We start from the raw sequence: 17,004 nt of genomic DNA, 5'->3' as shown, positions 1-17,004 counted from the left end.
TTTTTTTTTTTCAACATGTAAACCTCTGGTTAAGCTTTATAATCTGATGCAGAATGCAATAATCCCAGGAAGTGAAATGAATGAGAACGGAGAGTGTTCAAAATGACTCAAAAGATAAAATTAGAAGTAGTTTTTCCCCTCATTTAAATTTAAAATCTAATTACAATGAAAACTGTTTGTATTTGTCTAGAAATATGCAATTATGAAAAATTATTTATATACATGCATTTAATTGTATTGTTATAAATAATGTATAAATAATTATCATAATTTCTTTCTCTTAGCCCATTCACAGGAGTAAGAGACAGCCAAAAGGCTTGACATTTTGAGATGGCTCACATATACGTAATGTAGTCCCAGACAAAACTAAATGGATTATTTTTCTCTCTTCCCCTTCAGCCTCTTCAACATCTTGCAGGATTCAACCTTACAGCGCATCCTCTATTTGTTTCAGGCTTAAAGTTGAAGATTTATAAAAAATGCAAGAAGTAATGAAAAAATTAAATAATAAAAAAGATGATGAATTGCATCAATAAGTTGTAAGATGAATTTACTAACTAAAACACCATCACAGATCAGAAGAATATCAGAGAGACAAAAATGGAGAGTATAGGTGGCTGTATGCTGTCATTTTTGAAAATATTAGAATGACTGAAGGCTATGGAAGGGAGCCTGAAACATACCAGGAAAAACAAAACGAAACAAAACAAAAACAAACAAACAAAAACAAACAAACAAAAAACACCTTCAGGTAAGGATACTAGCAAAGAAAATAAGAAGCCCACAAAGCCTGAAAGAAAAAAGGCGTACCAGCCCATCCTTTTTGAATTACATGTTCCTTTATTACTTTATTTTTGGGTGATGTACCATAGTGAAGGATATATTAGAAACATGATAATGAGATAACCATCTCACTGTCTTGAGGGGCACTGAGTGAGCTGATGGCTCAAAGGCACCACACATCATGTACATCAACAACTGCAAGTAAACAGGCTTTATGAGTCAGTAGGCAACAAAAAGGAACCTGCCTTGCACTATAGCTCCAGGTCAGCCCCACTCTCATGCTGAGTGCAGCAGGTAATTGCCAGGCAGAGGAAGCAGAGGATAAACTGTAAAACTGCACAGGGAGGAGGGTATTGCAACAGAGTCAACTGTCTGAAACTAGTATCCACCTTAAGCAGCCAAAGATCCATCAAAACATGCTTAGTGGCATGAATAAGGTAGGAGATCTGTGAAATGTCTTGCAGAGTGTTAGATGACAAAGCTCATTCCCAAACTGCTTCTCACTCACTTAAAACCAGGAATGAAATGTAAAACGGATGAAATGCTCTATTTTCTTGCTCAGATGGTCAAGCCTTTCTACATCTGCGTGTAGAGGTAGAAAGGCATCTACACCTTCCCTGAAGGTGTTTAAGGAAAGGTTGGATGCGGTACTTAGTTACATGGTTTAGTGGGTAATATTGGTGGTAGGGTAGGTGAGTAGCATTGGTGGTGGTTGGACCAGACGATCTTGGAGGTCTTTTCCACCTTAATGATTCTATGACTTGTTCCATAGAAATACAGAAGTTAAGCTGCATAAGTGAGGTTGTATGAGTGCTGCGTAGTTCCGCAATGGGGTATTTATTCTGGGAAGATGAAGAAGGAAAGCAAAGAAGAAGAAAAGATTAAAAAAAAAAAAGTAAAACAAACAAATAAACAAACAAAAAAAAAGCATTCTGGCAGTCCCAGAAGCATGAAAGAAAAATCTGAGAAACTTTTAAAATGTAGAAGAGTGCTGAGCAGTATTGCACAGTAGCACTGATTGCACCGCAGTCCATGCATACAGGCAACTAAAAAACCTACTCCACCAAACACATCAGGAGACATGTGTCAAAGTTAATTATATGTTCATGATTTTTAAGCAATTTTAGTTTTTGACAGTATAAAGTGGACATTCATTCCTATACTCTACCCTCTGAGAAGGTGAGAGGTTTTCAGACTCCACATAATATGAAAAGGAGAAACGGGAGTACAGTATCCAACAGGAAGAAAGCAACAAATGCACAGCTATCAGTGACTTAGACAAGTCATCCTAATACAAAAAAACGAATTTGGTCTGTGCAGCTGCCAAGTACACATGGACTATAACGAAAGGTAGTAAGCAGGAAGCTAAGGTGCTTTATTTTTCATAATAATAATGCAGGTAAAGTATTAGACTTCTGCTGCTTTGTGTGATTTATTCACTTCTATATTCTACCTGTTGTGATAGCTTTTACACAAAAAAAAAAAAAAAATCCTGTTGAGAGGTGTCTCATTTTTCAGCATTTATACCTGTTATGCTACAGGCAATAAACACCAGTGAGTTACACCTACATTAATAGCACACGATCATCTGCCAGACAAGCTACTGACAAAGGTGAGGGATTAATAGGAGGTATTTTGTTTTAAAAAAAAACAGAAGTTTGTTTAAAAATGGTAAGTTTTCCTCAAAGTTACCAGACCACTGATAAATGTCAAAGTAAAGCTTGTTAAATATTCTTAATTAAACCACTCCTTTCTACACAGCTGATGAGTGATATGGCCAAACCCTCTTCCACATTAAATAGATGGTTGGGATTATTTGGTAAATCTTCTATGAAAAGTATTTATTATGAAAAACATTTTGCAACATTTTATTGTTCTGCAATGCACAAGCTATGACCTACTCTGGAGTGGAGGAATTATGATTAAGTGAAGCAGTGTAGTAATAGCTGTTTAAGAAAATAATCTTTTAAATACATAGGTTTTATTATAAGTACCTGAGAAATCAGTAGGTTTTTTTTTTGGCTCTGAAAGTCAAATGTAAGAATAAGTAATCATGTGACTGAAGTTACTATCACATTTTTTTACTTTGCAGTCTTTGCCAAAATTAGAAGCAATCCTTTCCATAAAAACATGCTGATTTTTTTTTCCTTCAAAGCAATAGAATTGCAAATAGGATAACTTTGTTCTGTTTCTTTAAAACAAAATACTATTTACTATGCAGAAAATAAAGATATATTAAAAAAATCAGAAATGTAACTCTGCCTCCGTTGCTGGTTAGTAATAGATAATCAAATATGTAACACCTCTGACTATATTAGAAAACCGCATTAATAAATTCAACAGAGCCATATTACAATATCTAGAAAAATCATGACCAAAAGGTCATTATTTCATGAAGAAATAATTTATGTTAAATAAGTAATCTACTAGATGAAAAATAGACTGTGGATAGGCAGACTTCCAGCTGAAATTTGTGCATGAACTCAAAATATCTTTTTCTCTATCCATCTTTTTATATTGTTATTATTATTTATTTGCCTACAGGACCAAAACCACTAGTTGACACACAAAAAAGGAGAGAAGTCTGGAAATAAACCACTTAAGAAATGAAGTGGAATTATACTCTTAAAATATGTGCTTAATGCTTTACTAAAATGAACCAGAAAACTCAGCCTAGAGTAGAATCTGTAGATATTCTTCTTCTGAAACTGTGCCTTCTGTTTTATGCTCCAGAGCTTAAAGCGGTTTTCACCTTTAAGAACAACTGTTTTGGCCAGATTTCCCAGTAGAAAAGGGTAATTTGCTTGGTATTGCTATTAGCAACATGAACTTCATTATATTGAAAACAAACAAACAAAAAACCACAACTCAAACATTAAATTAAAAAAATTCTAAATACCAGCCTCTCCAAAATACAAGCATTAAGCCCCAATTTGTCAGACAATGCCTTTTATTTGGGGGAAAAAATAAATCCTTGGTTGCCTTTTAAAAACTATTTATTTGTCTATTTACTCATTTTTTATTATCAAGGAGCTATGCTGTAATAAGAATGTTCCCAACTGGAGGAAGAATATACCACTTTTCTAGTACAATCTTTGTTATTATCTCTAATTTACACTGTGGATAGACTCCAACAATGCAGTCCTTCCCCCTGTTTTGGAGATTATTTTCATTTTAAAGAGAATAGTATCTCCTCCTCTGGGGGTAGGGAGAAAGGAAGCTCTCTGTAAGAGACAGAACAGTACTTTTAAAACTACAAAAGAAAAAAAATATTCTTATTAATTACAAATCATGTCAAAAAGACAGAGTTTTTAATCTTCAAGAATGTCATCTTTTCTTTTAGAAATGGCACATATTGATAGTGCTCTAGTGAGTCAAAGACACGTGTGCCTGCATGCTTCTTATCTTCCTTTGGGACTTCATTACAACTTGAGAGATGGCATAGGTGTCAAGGAGGATTCTTGTACTTTGCACCAGTCTGGCTGTAACCAGCCTTTGTGTGTTTTTCTTTTCTTTTTCTTCTTCTTCTTCTTCTTCTTTTTCTTCTTCTTTTTCTTTTTCTTTTCTTTTTCTTTTTCTTTTTCTTTTTCTTTTTCTTTTTCTTTTTCTTTTTCTTTTTCTTTTTCTTTTTCTTTTTCTTTTTCTTTTTCTTTTTCTTTTTCTTTTTCTTTTTCTTTTTCTTTTTCTTTTTCTTTTTCTTTTTCTTTTTCTTTTTCTTTTTTTTCTTTTTCTTTTTCTTTCTTTTTCTTTTTCTTTTTCTTTTTCTTTTTCTTTTTCTTTTTCTTTTTCTTTTTCTTTTTCTTTTTCTTTTTCTTTTCTTTTTCTTTTTCTTTTTCTTTTTCTTTTTCTTTTTCTTTTTCTTTTTCTTTTTCTTTTTCTTTTTCTTTTTTTCTTCCTTTTTCTTTCTTTTTCTTTTTCTTTTTCTTTTTTTCTTTTTCTTTTTCTTTTTCTTTTTCTTTTTCTTTTTCTTTTTCTTTTTCTTTTTCTTTTTCTTTTTCTTTTTCTTTTTCTTTTTCTTTTTCTTTTTCTTTTTCTTTTTCTTTTTTTTCTTTTTCTTTTTCTTTTTCTTTTTCTTTTTCTTTTTCTTTTTCTTTTTCTTTTTCTTTTTCTTTTTCTTTTTCTTTTTCTTTTTCTTTTTCTTTTTCTTTTTCTTTTTCTTTTTTTCTTTTTCTTTTTCTTTTTCTTTTTCTTTTTCTTTTTCTTTTTCTTTTTCTTTTTCTTTTTCTTTTTCTTTTTCTTTTTCTTTTTTTCTTTTTCTTTTTCTTTTCTTTTTCTTTTTCTTTTTCTTTTTCTTTTTCTTTTTCTTTTTCTTTTTCTTTTTCTTTTTCTTTTTCTTTTTCTTTTTTTCTTTTTCTTTTTCTTTTTCTTTTTCTTTTTCTTTTTCTTTTTCTTTTTCTTTTTCTTTTTCTTTTTCTCTTTTTCTTTTTCTTTTTCTTTTTCTTTTTCTTTTTCTTTTTCTTTTTCTTTTTCTTTTTCTTTTTCTTTTTCTTTTTCTTTTTCTTTTTCTTTTTCTTTTTCTTTTTCTTTTTCTTTTTCTTTTTCTTTTTCTTTTTCTTTTTCTTTTTCTTTTTCTTTTTCTTTTTCTTTTTCTTTCTTTTCTTTCTTTTTTTTTTAATGAGTCGTGACGCCTACACTATAGACACTTTGCAGACAAAAGAAATAGTAACAACAAATGGTTACCTAGCCCACGAAAATATTGTGTAAGTATTTACCTATTCTAAGCTTCTCTTAAGATAATTAGGAGTTATGAACATTTGTTACTGCTCTCTCCATAACAGAGCAAGATTTCCAGGGCACACAGATAGCAAAATCATTTCCAGTTTCTTTCATATTATTGTACTTGTAAGAATCTTCTTCTGACTGCCTAGCTTTATCAAATCAGGCACCTGGTCCTCTAGCTGCCTGCTCTGTATACAATCTGTAATATTTAATGCAAAATATATGGTTGAGGGGGGTGCTGAAATCTTTATCACTTAGCAAACTATTTCATGACTATGATGTCAGTCACAGCCCTAAAAAAATTGCTTGAAACACCAGAATGCCTGAACTGTGTTTACATCACAACTCCAGCTACCAAATGAATTAGTTTTTCCTAGCTGTGCTGAATTAATTTTGTATGTTTATAAGAATGAGCTTCTCCAGCAAAATTCAGTAAAGAAAACAAAGGACAGAATACATATAATCAACACAGGCTTTTTCCTAATTCACATCTTTCTGTGATGTGAATATATAAAAAGATGGTATAATAGTACTGACAGTGTGATTGCACAACCATTAAAGTTTATACTCATAAATCTCTTAAGGACTTCTGTTTTTAGTACTACTATGAGGAACCACTGAAACTTTATCTCTGTATTTTTGTATCTGTTTCCGTTATTCATTAGAAGCTGAAATAGCTACATGATTGCCAGCTCCCGTACTTAAAATCCCCTGAGCTTTTCTTTTAAATTACTTAAACAACTCTTTCAATCTTTCTACAACCAGATAGCTGCAGTTTCTACCTGATATTGGGAGGAAATATGGTTACAGCTCTTTGTTTTACTGAAAAGTGGCTGTGGAAATTCTGGAGCCTTTTCCACCATTACACCTTACTTGGATTTTACTGCAGATGGAGCTCATCACTATATGCACTTTTAGATGTCCAAACGAGCCAAGAAAACAAAACGAAACCAAACCAAACAAACAAAAACCCTTTTCATAGAAATTTCTGTGTGGTAGGGTAGTTAGGTAATTTGGAGGTTTGACACTAGGATCAGGAAACTCATGATTACTTCTGTCACTTTTTGGTCCACTTATATCTAATTCAGTTCAAAGTTCTTCAGTTTTGTGTGTAAAGAGTTCAAACAGCACAAGGAAGGGGAGAATGGATAACCAAGACTACATTTTTCTGCTGTATTACATTTTAATGATGGCTTAAAGCATTTGGCAATCTACAACCAAAGGCAGTTTTGGTGGACTGTGACTAAAAAAGCAATAAGGTTTTAGGTCAGGTCTGAAAGGCACTTGTCAAAGTCATGCTATTTCATGTTATTTCGATCTGCAGTTCATCTGACCCTAGACTGAAAGGCACTTGGCAGATTGTAGTGGGGAAATTCATGCTTTTTCACTCTGTAGATCACCTGGCTCTAAATACTGCTACTGATCCATTTTCAGAAGCATTAAATTCACATTCAATTTCAAAATTGTATTCATGTAAGACGTTCAAGGAAAAACAGAATGAGAAACTGACTTACTGAAATGAATCAAATCTACTTTTTAACTATGGAAAAACTCTCCAAACCTAAAACTTTCTATAAAGCTGAAAAAGACATAAACACACACAAAAGTAAAATCTCCCTATCTTAGAGTGTTTAGTGTCACAGCTAACCAATTCTCCCATAGCACCATTCCCAAGACATAATGCTGTATTTAAAAGATGTCATGTTTTCATGCACACACATTTTACTTCTGAAAACCTTCTTAATATTCTGTGAGAGTAAACCATCAGATAACTCAGATAACAGATTATTTCTGTGTGCAAGTTATTTATATAGAAGATGTGGTATTTTCTAGGAACTGCACTCCTAGGTGTGCACAGCAAGTAAGTTTTTGACCCGGCAGACTTTGCTATAGCCATAGGGATCTTTCATGATTTGGTGAGCCCTGTTTTTGTACTAGTAAAATTTTTTGCCGCCCTATACCTACTGTTCATCCTTATTGATAAATAAAATGATTGGAGCAGAAATCAGATGCATGTGACCAAGATTAGTTCTGCTGCAAAAGCAATACCAGTGGATGGCCTAGTTAACTTCAGGATGTAGGAGGAAGTGAAACTAATATTAACTGCCTTGTGTTATCTCAGTTTATATATGCCTGTGACACTGGATGCTAATTAGTCTCCTGATCTTTTTTTCCCCTTTAATTTTAAAATAATAGATTATACCATGAAAATACAGTGCATATCCACAAATTCTGAAAATGTTTTCTTCATTAAAATGTAATAATTTGTTTGGTATTTCCTTCAGAGCTTTAAATCCCATATTCTAAAGTGAGCATGAAGAGGGTCTTTACCTCTCTGCACTGACAGAGCTGATGTAAGTTTGCTCTCAGTAGAGAATCTGTGCATCATGCAGGCATCTCCAATTGGGAGGAGCTGTCCTTGGTTTTATAAAAGCTGAATGTGTTTGCAGCAGATATGATGACCCCCAGATCTGTCAGCATACAGAAAAGCACGAAGCAATACCGACTAGCCAAGCAACGAGCCACCCTTTATAACACTGAGTTAACAGTGAGCCTATGTTAAATGGAGGATAAAGGTCCCACAAGGCATGAAGTTTCTAAGCCTTGCAATACTTTGAATACTTGAAAATACTTCAGTAAGTCTATCCTGGTCTTTCAGCAATGCATTATCTGAAATTTCTTGTTGGTTATTTGAGTTTTCACATGTAGTCGCCCATTGAAATGGAAAAACACTTTTCAGTTGCAGTATGATGAGAAAAAAACTTTGTTATTTTGAACATGTGAAAACATTCTTAAATATGAAGCAATCAATGTTCATTAGACTGGCACATGAGGTTCTAGAAAAGGTATAGTTAAATACTTTTTTTTTGGACACATGCTTTATATAACTGTGAACTGTTTGTAAACATTAGCAAAAAAAATGACAAAATACTAAAGAAGTATGTTCTCTCAAATGAGGTTTTCTATAGAAAAATGAGAAGCAGAGAACATGTTCTCTGTTTATAATCTGTTCAACTGATCAACAATTCATACAGATAACGATTGAATTATCAAACATACTGAACAAGTGATCCTTTTAATGTAATCTATGTATTATTTCTTTACTGTGATGAAATCATGATTACAGGCTAAAGCATGAGAAACGCCTTAAAGTTAACAATAGCTGCGGAGACTTTTAAAGATACTTACATCACTTTCATGGCCTTCTCTTAGATTGTATGTGAGATCATGCTGTATGTCTTCAACAAACTTGTGAGCATACTCTGGGTAAAGATCAAGCACTTCAAAGAGACCTTTGAGGATAATGCATTGGAGGTCACAGTATGTTAGAGCTTTAACGTCTGCATTTGTTTTAATAACTTGATCCCTAATTGATAGGTTTGCTCCAATTAAATCTCCTTTACCTGAAAGAAAAGATGAAAGCAATCACCTTGAAAACATGAATTCTTGACTACTGTTTTGAATCATAACTCTGTTTAACAACTGCTAAATTTAAAACCCATAGTTACTAATGAATTTTTAAATTAATAACATTCACAAGTATAGTTATCTAAAGACTCTCTGATTTTTGCAGGAAGAATGTTACATACAATGAATGGGAGGTACAAAGACTCATTTCTGTACATGTAAATATCTCATTTAAGAGAGCAATCAAGTAAATACGTAAAAAAAACATATTACACGAGTAATTAGTATCAGGTGAAATTTCGTAAGTCAAAAATTGAAGACCATATTTCTTGCTTGTTCTTTTTAGATCATTTTAACAATGACATGATTAATTGTAGATCCTCAATTCAAATGAAACCTTTACTAAGAATATGTATTATAAAACTTTTGCAAGCTCTGATACTTATAGTTGTATAGTTGAACTTCATGATGTATATTAGTTGTACAAGGTAATAACAAATATATAGCCCAATAGTACTTCTGCCAAGAAAAAATATTGGATTCGTAAGCCATTATATTTTCATTTATGGGCAACCGACCACGTGTTGAAGAGCATAAAGAGCAAAAAGCTTGCCTAGCATCTGATCTGAGGTATTATGTCCAAAGAGCAGTTATTGAACCAGAGATCTTCCTCTAAGGTTAGTGCAGATGGTCTTTACTGAAGACCTGGACAGTGCAATTGAGTGCACTCTTGGTGAGTTTATGGACTACACCAAACTGGGGAAAGTGACCGATATACTCAGGGAAAAGCTGTTATTCACGGTACCTTAACAAGCTGGCAAAAAAGGTCTGACAGGACCTCATGAAGTTCAACAAAAATAAATACCAAGTCCTGAACCTGTGAGAGAAGATCTCCCTGCAGCAATATGGGCTGGGGTCTGACCAGCTGGAAAACAGCTCCTCAGAAAAGAGCATGGGGATTGTCATAGACAAGTTGAACATAAGCTAACGATGTGCCCTTGAAGAAAAGAAGGTCCAAGAGCATCCTGGGCAGCATTAGTAAGAGTACAGCCAACAGGTTCCAGGGAAGTAACAGGAAACCCTCTGTATTTCACTTTTCAGACTACATCTGGAATATCATGTCCAGTTTTGGGTTTCCAAGTAGAAGACAGAGTGTTGACATACTGGATTAAATCCAGAAAAGGTCATGAAGATGACCAAGGACTGGAGAACATAATGCATGAGGAGAGACAGCTCTGAGCAAGTGGAACAAAAGCGGCCCAAACCAGGACTGGGACTGGGTGGCTTTCAGAAGTCTCTTCTAATCTTACATTAGTCTGAGATTAGTGAGTAATAAGTGAAGACTGTAAAATCTGAATATGCACACAGCATGTGATTCTACCTGGATATTACACAGAAAATGTTCTTAAAGTGTGTCATCACGCGGCACTTACAGGGCAACCAGGCGATCAGGCTCAGTCAGCATGGGTTTATGAAAGGCAGGTCCTGCTTGATGAACCTGATCTCCTTCTATGACAAAGTGACACGCTTAGTGGATGAGGGAAAGGCTGTGGATGTAGTCTACCTTGATTTCAGTAAGGCTTTTGACACTGTTTCCCACAGCATTCTCCTCAAGAAACTGGCTGCTCATGGCTTGGACTGCAGTACGCTTCATTGGGTTAAAAACTGGCTGGATAACTGGGCCCAAAGAGTTGTGGTGAATGGAGTCAAATCCAGTTGGAGGCCAGTCATTAGTGGAGTCCCCCAGGGCTCAGTACTGGGGCCAGTCCTCTTTAATATCTTTATCGATCTGGATGAGGGGATCAAGTGCACCCTCAGTCAGTTTGCAGATGACACCAAGTTAGGTGCGTGTGTCGATCTGCTCGAGGGAAGGAAGGCTCTGCAGGAGGATCTGGATAGGCTGGACCGATGGGTTGAGGCCAACTGTATGAAGTTGGCCAAGTGCCGGGTCCTGCACCTGGGGCACAATAGCCCCAAGCAGAGCTACAGGCTGGGAGATGAGTGGTTGGAAAGCTGCCTGGCAGAGAAGGACCTGGGAGTATTGGTTGATAGTCAGCTGAATATGAGCCAGCAGTGTGCTCAGGTGGCTGTATGCTCAAACAATACATCAATGTTGTTGATTTTTTTTTCCTTAAAAAGTATATTTTAAATTTAATTGTGAGATATCACATAACAGTCTAAAGAGGAACCAAACAGTTGTATTTAATCAGATCATCTCTTATTGTACTGTTGCTGTATTACTTGTTAGTGAGAATGGCAACCAAAACATATTCCACCACAATTAGAATTGTGACAGAGTTATAAAATTGTTGTTTGGGAACTGCAAGTAATCAACATTTTCAGAAAAAAAATCTGCTCTTTTGAATTTACATTACATTAGTAAAACGGTTTCTCATTGGGACCTACAGGTATGATGCACTCACCTTCTTCTAGCATTAATTAGGTTTAAATGATGAAGCTCCCATTCATTGAAATGAAACATTATTTCATTGTATCATGTTTACGTTTTTGCATTACGATTTCATTCACTTCTCTCAGAAATCCACTAATCTTTCTTTTTGTTGTCATTGTTACCATTACAAAATGAAGCTCTTATTAACATTTTCAGAAGTGTCTGAAAATGAAATTGTTAATGAAATCGTAATTGTAATGGAGGTAAGTCTTGACCTCTTGCTATACTTAAGCTTATGGTTTTTTTCTAAGCCACATTTTATAGCTTTGATTTATGTGATCCAATAAAATAGAAGCATTCTAAAGCTTCCTAATTACAAGCAAGTGTTAGAGTGATATGGACTGTCAATCTAATGGAATTAAAGAGTTATGAAACAAATAGGACATGTATCACATTTATATTAAAAAAAAAAAAAAGGCCAATCAAATGAATGCTAGTAAAATAAAGGAAATGTAATTGCAGAAGGTCAGAAGCTTGCATTACAGTGCAATCCCACAAAACAGGAAGGAAAGCATAAAGGAAATGTTCTTTTTAACTCTGCTTTATAAGAATATTAGAGGTTATTAGAAAGAAGAATATATTGAAATCTAAAGAAGCATTAAGATCATAACAAAATAATTCTTTTATATTTAGAGTAATATTTTACATTTTACTTTATCAGAACACTTCATAAACATTAACTCAGACAAGTCCTTTAGCTGAAGATAAAGGGAAGCTCTTTAATAGGCATTAGACTGAAGCCTATCACTGAAATTTACAGATAGAGATGCTTGATATTAGATAAGCCAAAGCACTCGTCTAGCAAACAACCACTAAACAGAATTTATTAGAACAGAACTTCTGGCCTTCTTCTGTTCTAATATACTCAGATGAATTCTGGCAGCATGAATTATCTTGAAGTAACTCTTGGCAGAGCAGAGCCAACAATGTTTGCTTTTCACCAAATGGCTGTCCTACAAGTGGTGTTCATATGCATTTATTAAAGAATGAGATTAGGCTCACATTGCTTGCTTTCATTTGAGAGCAACTGCCCACTAATTTTTGTTAACTGTTTAGGAACTAATATCAAATGTCCTCTGAGGTATCAATACTGGTGTCAAATATTGTGGAAAGTGCCAAATTATATCAAAAGCTGATAAGGACCTACTTACATACAAAGGAGAGAAAAATAAGTGCAAGAAAATCAGACTACAAGCAAAATATTATACAGCTATTAAAATTAATATTTAAAGCTCTCTAGGGCAAATAAATAAAAAAGTTTAAACTAAAAGATTTAGGGATTGCCATAGCAGATTAATAGATGAATAGTAGATTTAAATCAGAATAAATTATTTCTCTCTGTCTCATTAGACTACTAGAATACGCTAAGCCATCATTAGTATTTTGAGGATGACTGTGCTCTTTCATTAACATCAATCTTAATATAGCTGGCTACTTTGGAGGACCATTCTTTCTCTTTGAAGCTATGATCATGACCATACCGAGAATCGCCAGCACCGTGCTGTCCTTCAGGACTTCCATGGAACCTGAGCACACAAAATAGATCGCTTGCAGGGCATCTCCCTGCCGGAGGAGGTATTCCCCAGGAGCACAAAAGGAGGTTTTGATATGCAGAGACAGAGACCTGAGGCAACCGCGGCTGGCACACTCAAAAAGAGAGAGCTGCAAAATCTCCTTATTCAAGTGCATGGTGATATCTGAACGCAGCTCATCTGGGAAATCTTTTAAAAGCTGCACCAAAAGAAAAAATAAAAATAAATAGAAAAAGAGAGAGAAAGAGAAATAGGAGTGAAAATATGTGCTAGGTTTTAATAAATCTTTACACTGATAAACACTGATAAATTCCTGGAAAAAAAAAAATATTAAAAATATGCCTTTATGCAAAAAAAATAAAATAAAATAAAATAAATAAAATAAAATAAAATAAAATAAAATAAATAAAATAAAATAAAATAAAATAAAATAAAATAAAATAAAATAAAATAAAATAAATAAAATAAAATAAATAAAATAAAATAAAATAAAATAAAATAAAATAAAATAAAATAAAATAAATAAAAATCTCAGTGGTCTGTGGAAGAACTCCCCAAATGCACAATTTAACCTTGTTTGAGTTCCCAGTTGTTAGACCAAAAGTATACTCTCTGGGTATATAATTTTGTATACGGTAGCATATACTATAAAAACAGCAAAAGTGAACTTGGTTTAGGTTTTCTTTAAAAAGTTTATATAAAATTCATGAATAAGCCTTTTGTATGGTAAAACCTGTGGAAGAGGAATAACTAAGAAAACAAAAACAAAAAAAACCCACCTCTATATAGTTCACATCTAAACTTTTAAATTGTTTATTATTATTATTATTATTATTATTATTATTATTATTATTATTTTATTTTTTATGATGTTGCAATTAGACTCTGAAGAGGTGGGAAAGAAATACTGACAAAGATGCACATCCAGAACCTATGGAAACTAAAAGAAAGACCTATTTTTGGGTCTTCTTATTTTTATTTAGTTTTAATTCTAGGCAAATTCCTACTGTAGCTTGGCCAACACATAATAATATATCCCTGTATATTTTACAAAAGATCTGTTGGAAGATGGGAAAATTAAGAGAAACATCTTTCGGCTCAGAGATGTCTCCTGAGAATAATATACAGCTGACCAAATGTGTATATATACATATATACATGTATTTAACCACAAAAATTTCAGGTGGGGCTTTTAAAAAATGTTGAAGTGGTTTCAAGAGTCAGTCCCTTGAAGCAAAGTATACTGCTTGCTTATGGGCAGAGCTCTGGACAGGCACACTGCAAGCCTACAACCACGGTGCTCTTTGTAGTCTGAGGGGATCTCATGCCTGAGCAACGTAGTCAGCCAACGCTTGACCAATTGTGCTCAGACAAGATAGTTTGTGGAGGGGAATCAAAGCATAAAACACTGATGGTCTCTCCAGAGGCTGCTGCTGTTGTACAATAGTCAATGACTTTCAGTGGGATTAAGGTACAGAAGGTACAGAAACTGAATCTGATCCTTAATCAAATTTAATAAAGCTTGGATATCAGTGGTTTTTTTTTGTTGTTTTTTTTTGTTTTTGTATCATTGGAGATCTTACTAGGTTCCTTCTGTTGCCAGGATGCTGTTGAATATCCTTTTTTTTTTTTTTTTTTTTGTTGTTGTTGTGCACACTGCAAGAAGAGTCTATCAGGAAAAAAATGTTCTCAACCCAAAATCTTTCTGCTTGCTTCCACTTTATGTGTAGAGGCCAATGAGTTTTATAATGACAGATGTAACAAGAGCTATGAAGGGAACAATGCATTCAAATAACACTCCAGCAGAGAAAAAATATTATTTCTCCCACAGTATAGTAATACATAACCTGGATAAGTCATTTGGAACAAGCGAGCAAAGACACAGCCAGAAATTTGCCCTTTGTTTTTTACTGTCATGTCATTCTCTGCAAATTAGTCAGTATTTAAAAATATAGGGAAATGAATAACTTAAGCATTCAGACAATATCTTTCAGGCCAAACCACTTGTTTACAGGAATGCAAAGCACAAAAGAAAATGAAGGAAGGAGGAAAGGACAGTAAAATCACCCTTCCTTAAAATCAAACAGGAAAAAAAAAAACACAGTAGATTTTTTTTGTGTGTGTGTTTGTTGAAAGGTAAAGAGCTCACTGGAGTTTTTCTGGTATCATGCTAACGGTTTCTGATGAGGGTCTCTTCAACAGTTCTAAATTATGAAGGACTCTGAATTTTTAATATATATGTTAATTATATTATATTTTAATATATATTATTAACATACTTAGAACAGATTCTTCAATAACATTTCCCTCCTGGGACAACACAACTTTATTTTTAGACATGTACTTTTTTATATGTAATTTCACAGAAAACACAGTATCACAGACAGAAAACGATCCCCTGCTCATTCCAAGTCAGCAGTCAAAACTATCAAACACACAACCCCCTCCCTCATTTGGTTACCTCGTTGGAATCAATTCCATTATTGACAGACCATGTAGTTTGGAAATATTCAAGCATCCTTTGCTTTAGCTGCTGTGGCAGGTGATGGACCCGTATAAAATCCTTAAGATCCTTGGTTCTTGTGTGATAAAGGGACCATCTGGAGTACATCCTCTGAATTATGGCAGTCACATTGCCAAACACCAAGGCATGCATCAGAGCTAGGGAGGACAGAAATTATGTGTAATGTGGAGTGACTTGTTGATCATTAAAATGTAACAGAAAATAAACACAATTTTCACAGAAAATCAGTTTCCTGATTAATAGATAAAATAAAGCTTGAGTATAAGACTCCATGAGAAATATACAAGTGTTCATACTATTATTCATTTCTGGTTATAGTCATGGGACAGGATAGAACAACATCTGTTGCTATCTAGTCAGAGTATAATACAAAATAATGCCCAAAACTATAAAGTTTATAGGCTAAAATACTATAAGGTTTATAGTCTAAGAAAAAAGGAAACAGATATACAAATGTAGGCAGGCTTATTCAGGAAATAATGAAAAACTATTAAACAGTACAAAGACTAGACTCAATAAACTAAATAAATTGTAATCTATTTCAGAGAAGTCATGCAAATAAATACAATAACAGAGCATATATGAATCTAACAGGGACTATGTGTAATGGAATGAGATTGTAAACAACATTTAAAGATATACCATATTCTGGGAAACAAGATGTTAAAAAAAAGGGGGGGAAAAAGCTTTGTAATGTATAAAGTAAAAATTCATGTAAAAGAAAAAAAAAAAGAAAGATGCATTCAAACTGACAACCTGATTTCTTATGTTGCTTGAGAAAGTCAAATATGGTGTGAAATTGTTTATCAGAAAGTTCTGACATCCAGGAGTTCGCCTGCAATTAGAGACTGGCTTGGGAATAAAAATACCAGAATCAAAATTGAAGAAATGCCTGCAGATACAGTGCCTCTGGGTTTGTCTGTGCAGAAATGTGTTTGCTGATTATCAGTGGACAAAATTACTGTAGATTGTCTGTCATGTGGTATTGATCTGAGGTATATAATATACACATTTACAAATTGTTTATTGAAAAAACTATTAAAGAGCTTGATTATTACTCTTAAGGGACATCTAGCTTTATAGTGCTTGAAAGGAAGCAGACAGACTCCTCAGAGTAGCAAAGGAATTGGTTTATAAACAAGACAAACAAGACATTGACCTCGTATGGCAATTTATAGAAGTCCAGGGTAAGCAGAGAGAAACAAGGGGAGCAGAAGAAGGAAAAGATATATTTTGATGGTTAATCATACTTTCTTATTGTAGAAACAGGCAGAAAATTCCTTGGTTTAGAGAGCAGAAAAATTTTACAGGCTGAGTCAAACAAAAAGGAGCTAGTAATATCTATGTCTTTATTGTGAAGGGAAGGCAGAAAAATGGAGAAAGCACTGAAGTGTCATGTAGTTTCACAACACAATGCATTTAGAGGTGATTCACTGATATGTTTAAGTCAATACAAGTCCATTAGTAAAAGAAGATAAATGAACAGTACAGAAAGAAAAGGTTCACATGTGAATATTAGAAAGAAAAAGTATGTATAATTGTAAGAACTGTAATTTTTAAGAAGAATCAGCTGGATCAACCAAACG

At 33.7% G+C, this 17,004-nt stretch overlaps 1 protein-coding gene across 1 annotated transcript in view; it reads right to left on the bottom strand.

Annotated features, from left to right (window-relative positions):
* KCNH8 (potassium voltage-gated channel subfamily H member 8) overlaps nt 1-17,004 on the bottom strand; it is a 192,345-nt gene that overhangs the window by 27,828 nt on the left and 147,513 nt on the right. Inside the window, exons 9-11 of the mRNA XM_080582696.1 lie at nt 15,356-15,555; nt 12,844-13,093; nt 8,692-8,906 (exon numbers count right to left, since the gene is read on the bottom strand). Of these exons, the coding sequence (XP_080438822.1) occupies nt 8,692-8,906; nt 12,844-13,093; nt 15,356-15,555 (665 nt within the window). The remainder of the gene's footprint in view (nt 1-8,691; nt 8,907-12,843; nt 13,094-15,355; nt 15,556-17,004) is intronic.

This window comes from Anser brachyrhynchus, assembly GCF_964034855.1.
Source record: "Anser brachyrhynchus genome assembly, chromosome: 2".
NCBI classification, from domain to species: Eukaryota; Metazoa; Chordata; class Aves; order Anseriformes; family Anatidae; genus Anser; species Anser brachyrhynchus.
This window is presented reverse-complemented; position numbering and strand designations above follow the sequence as displayed.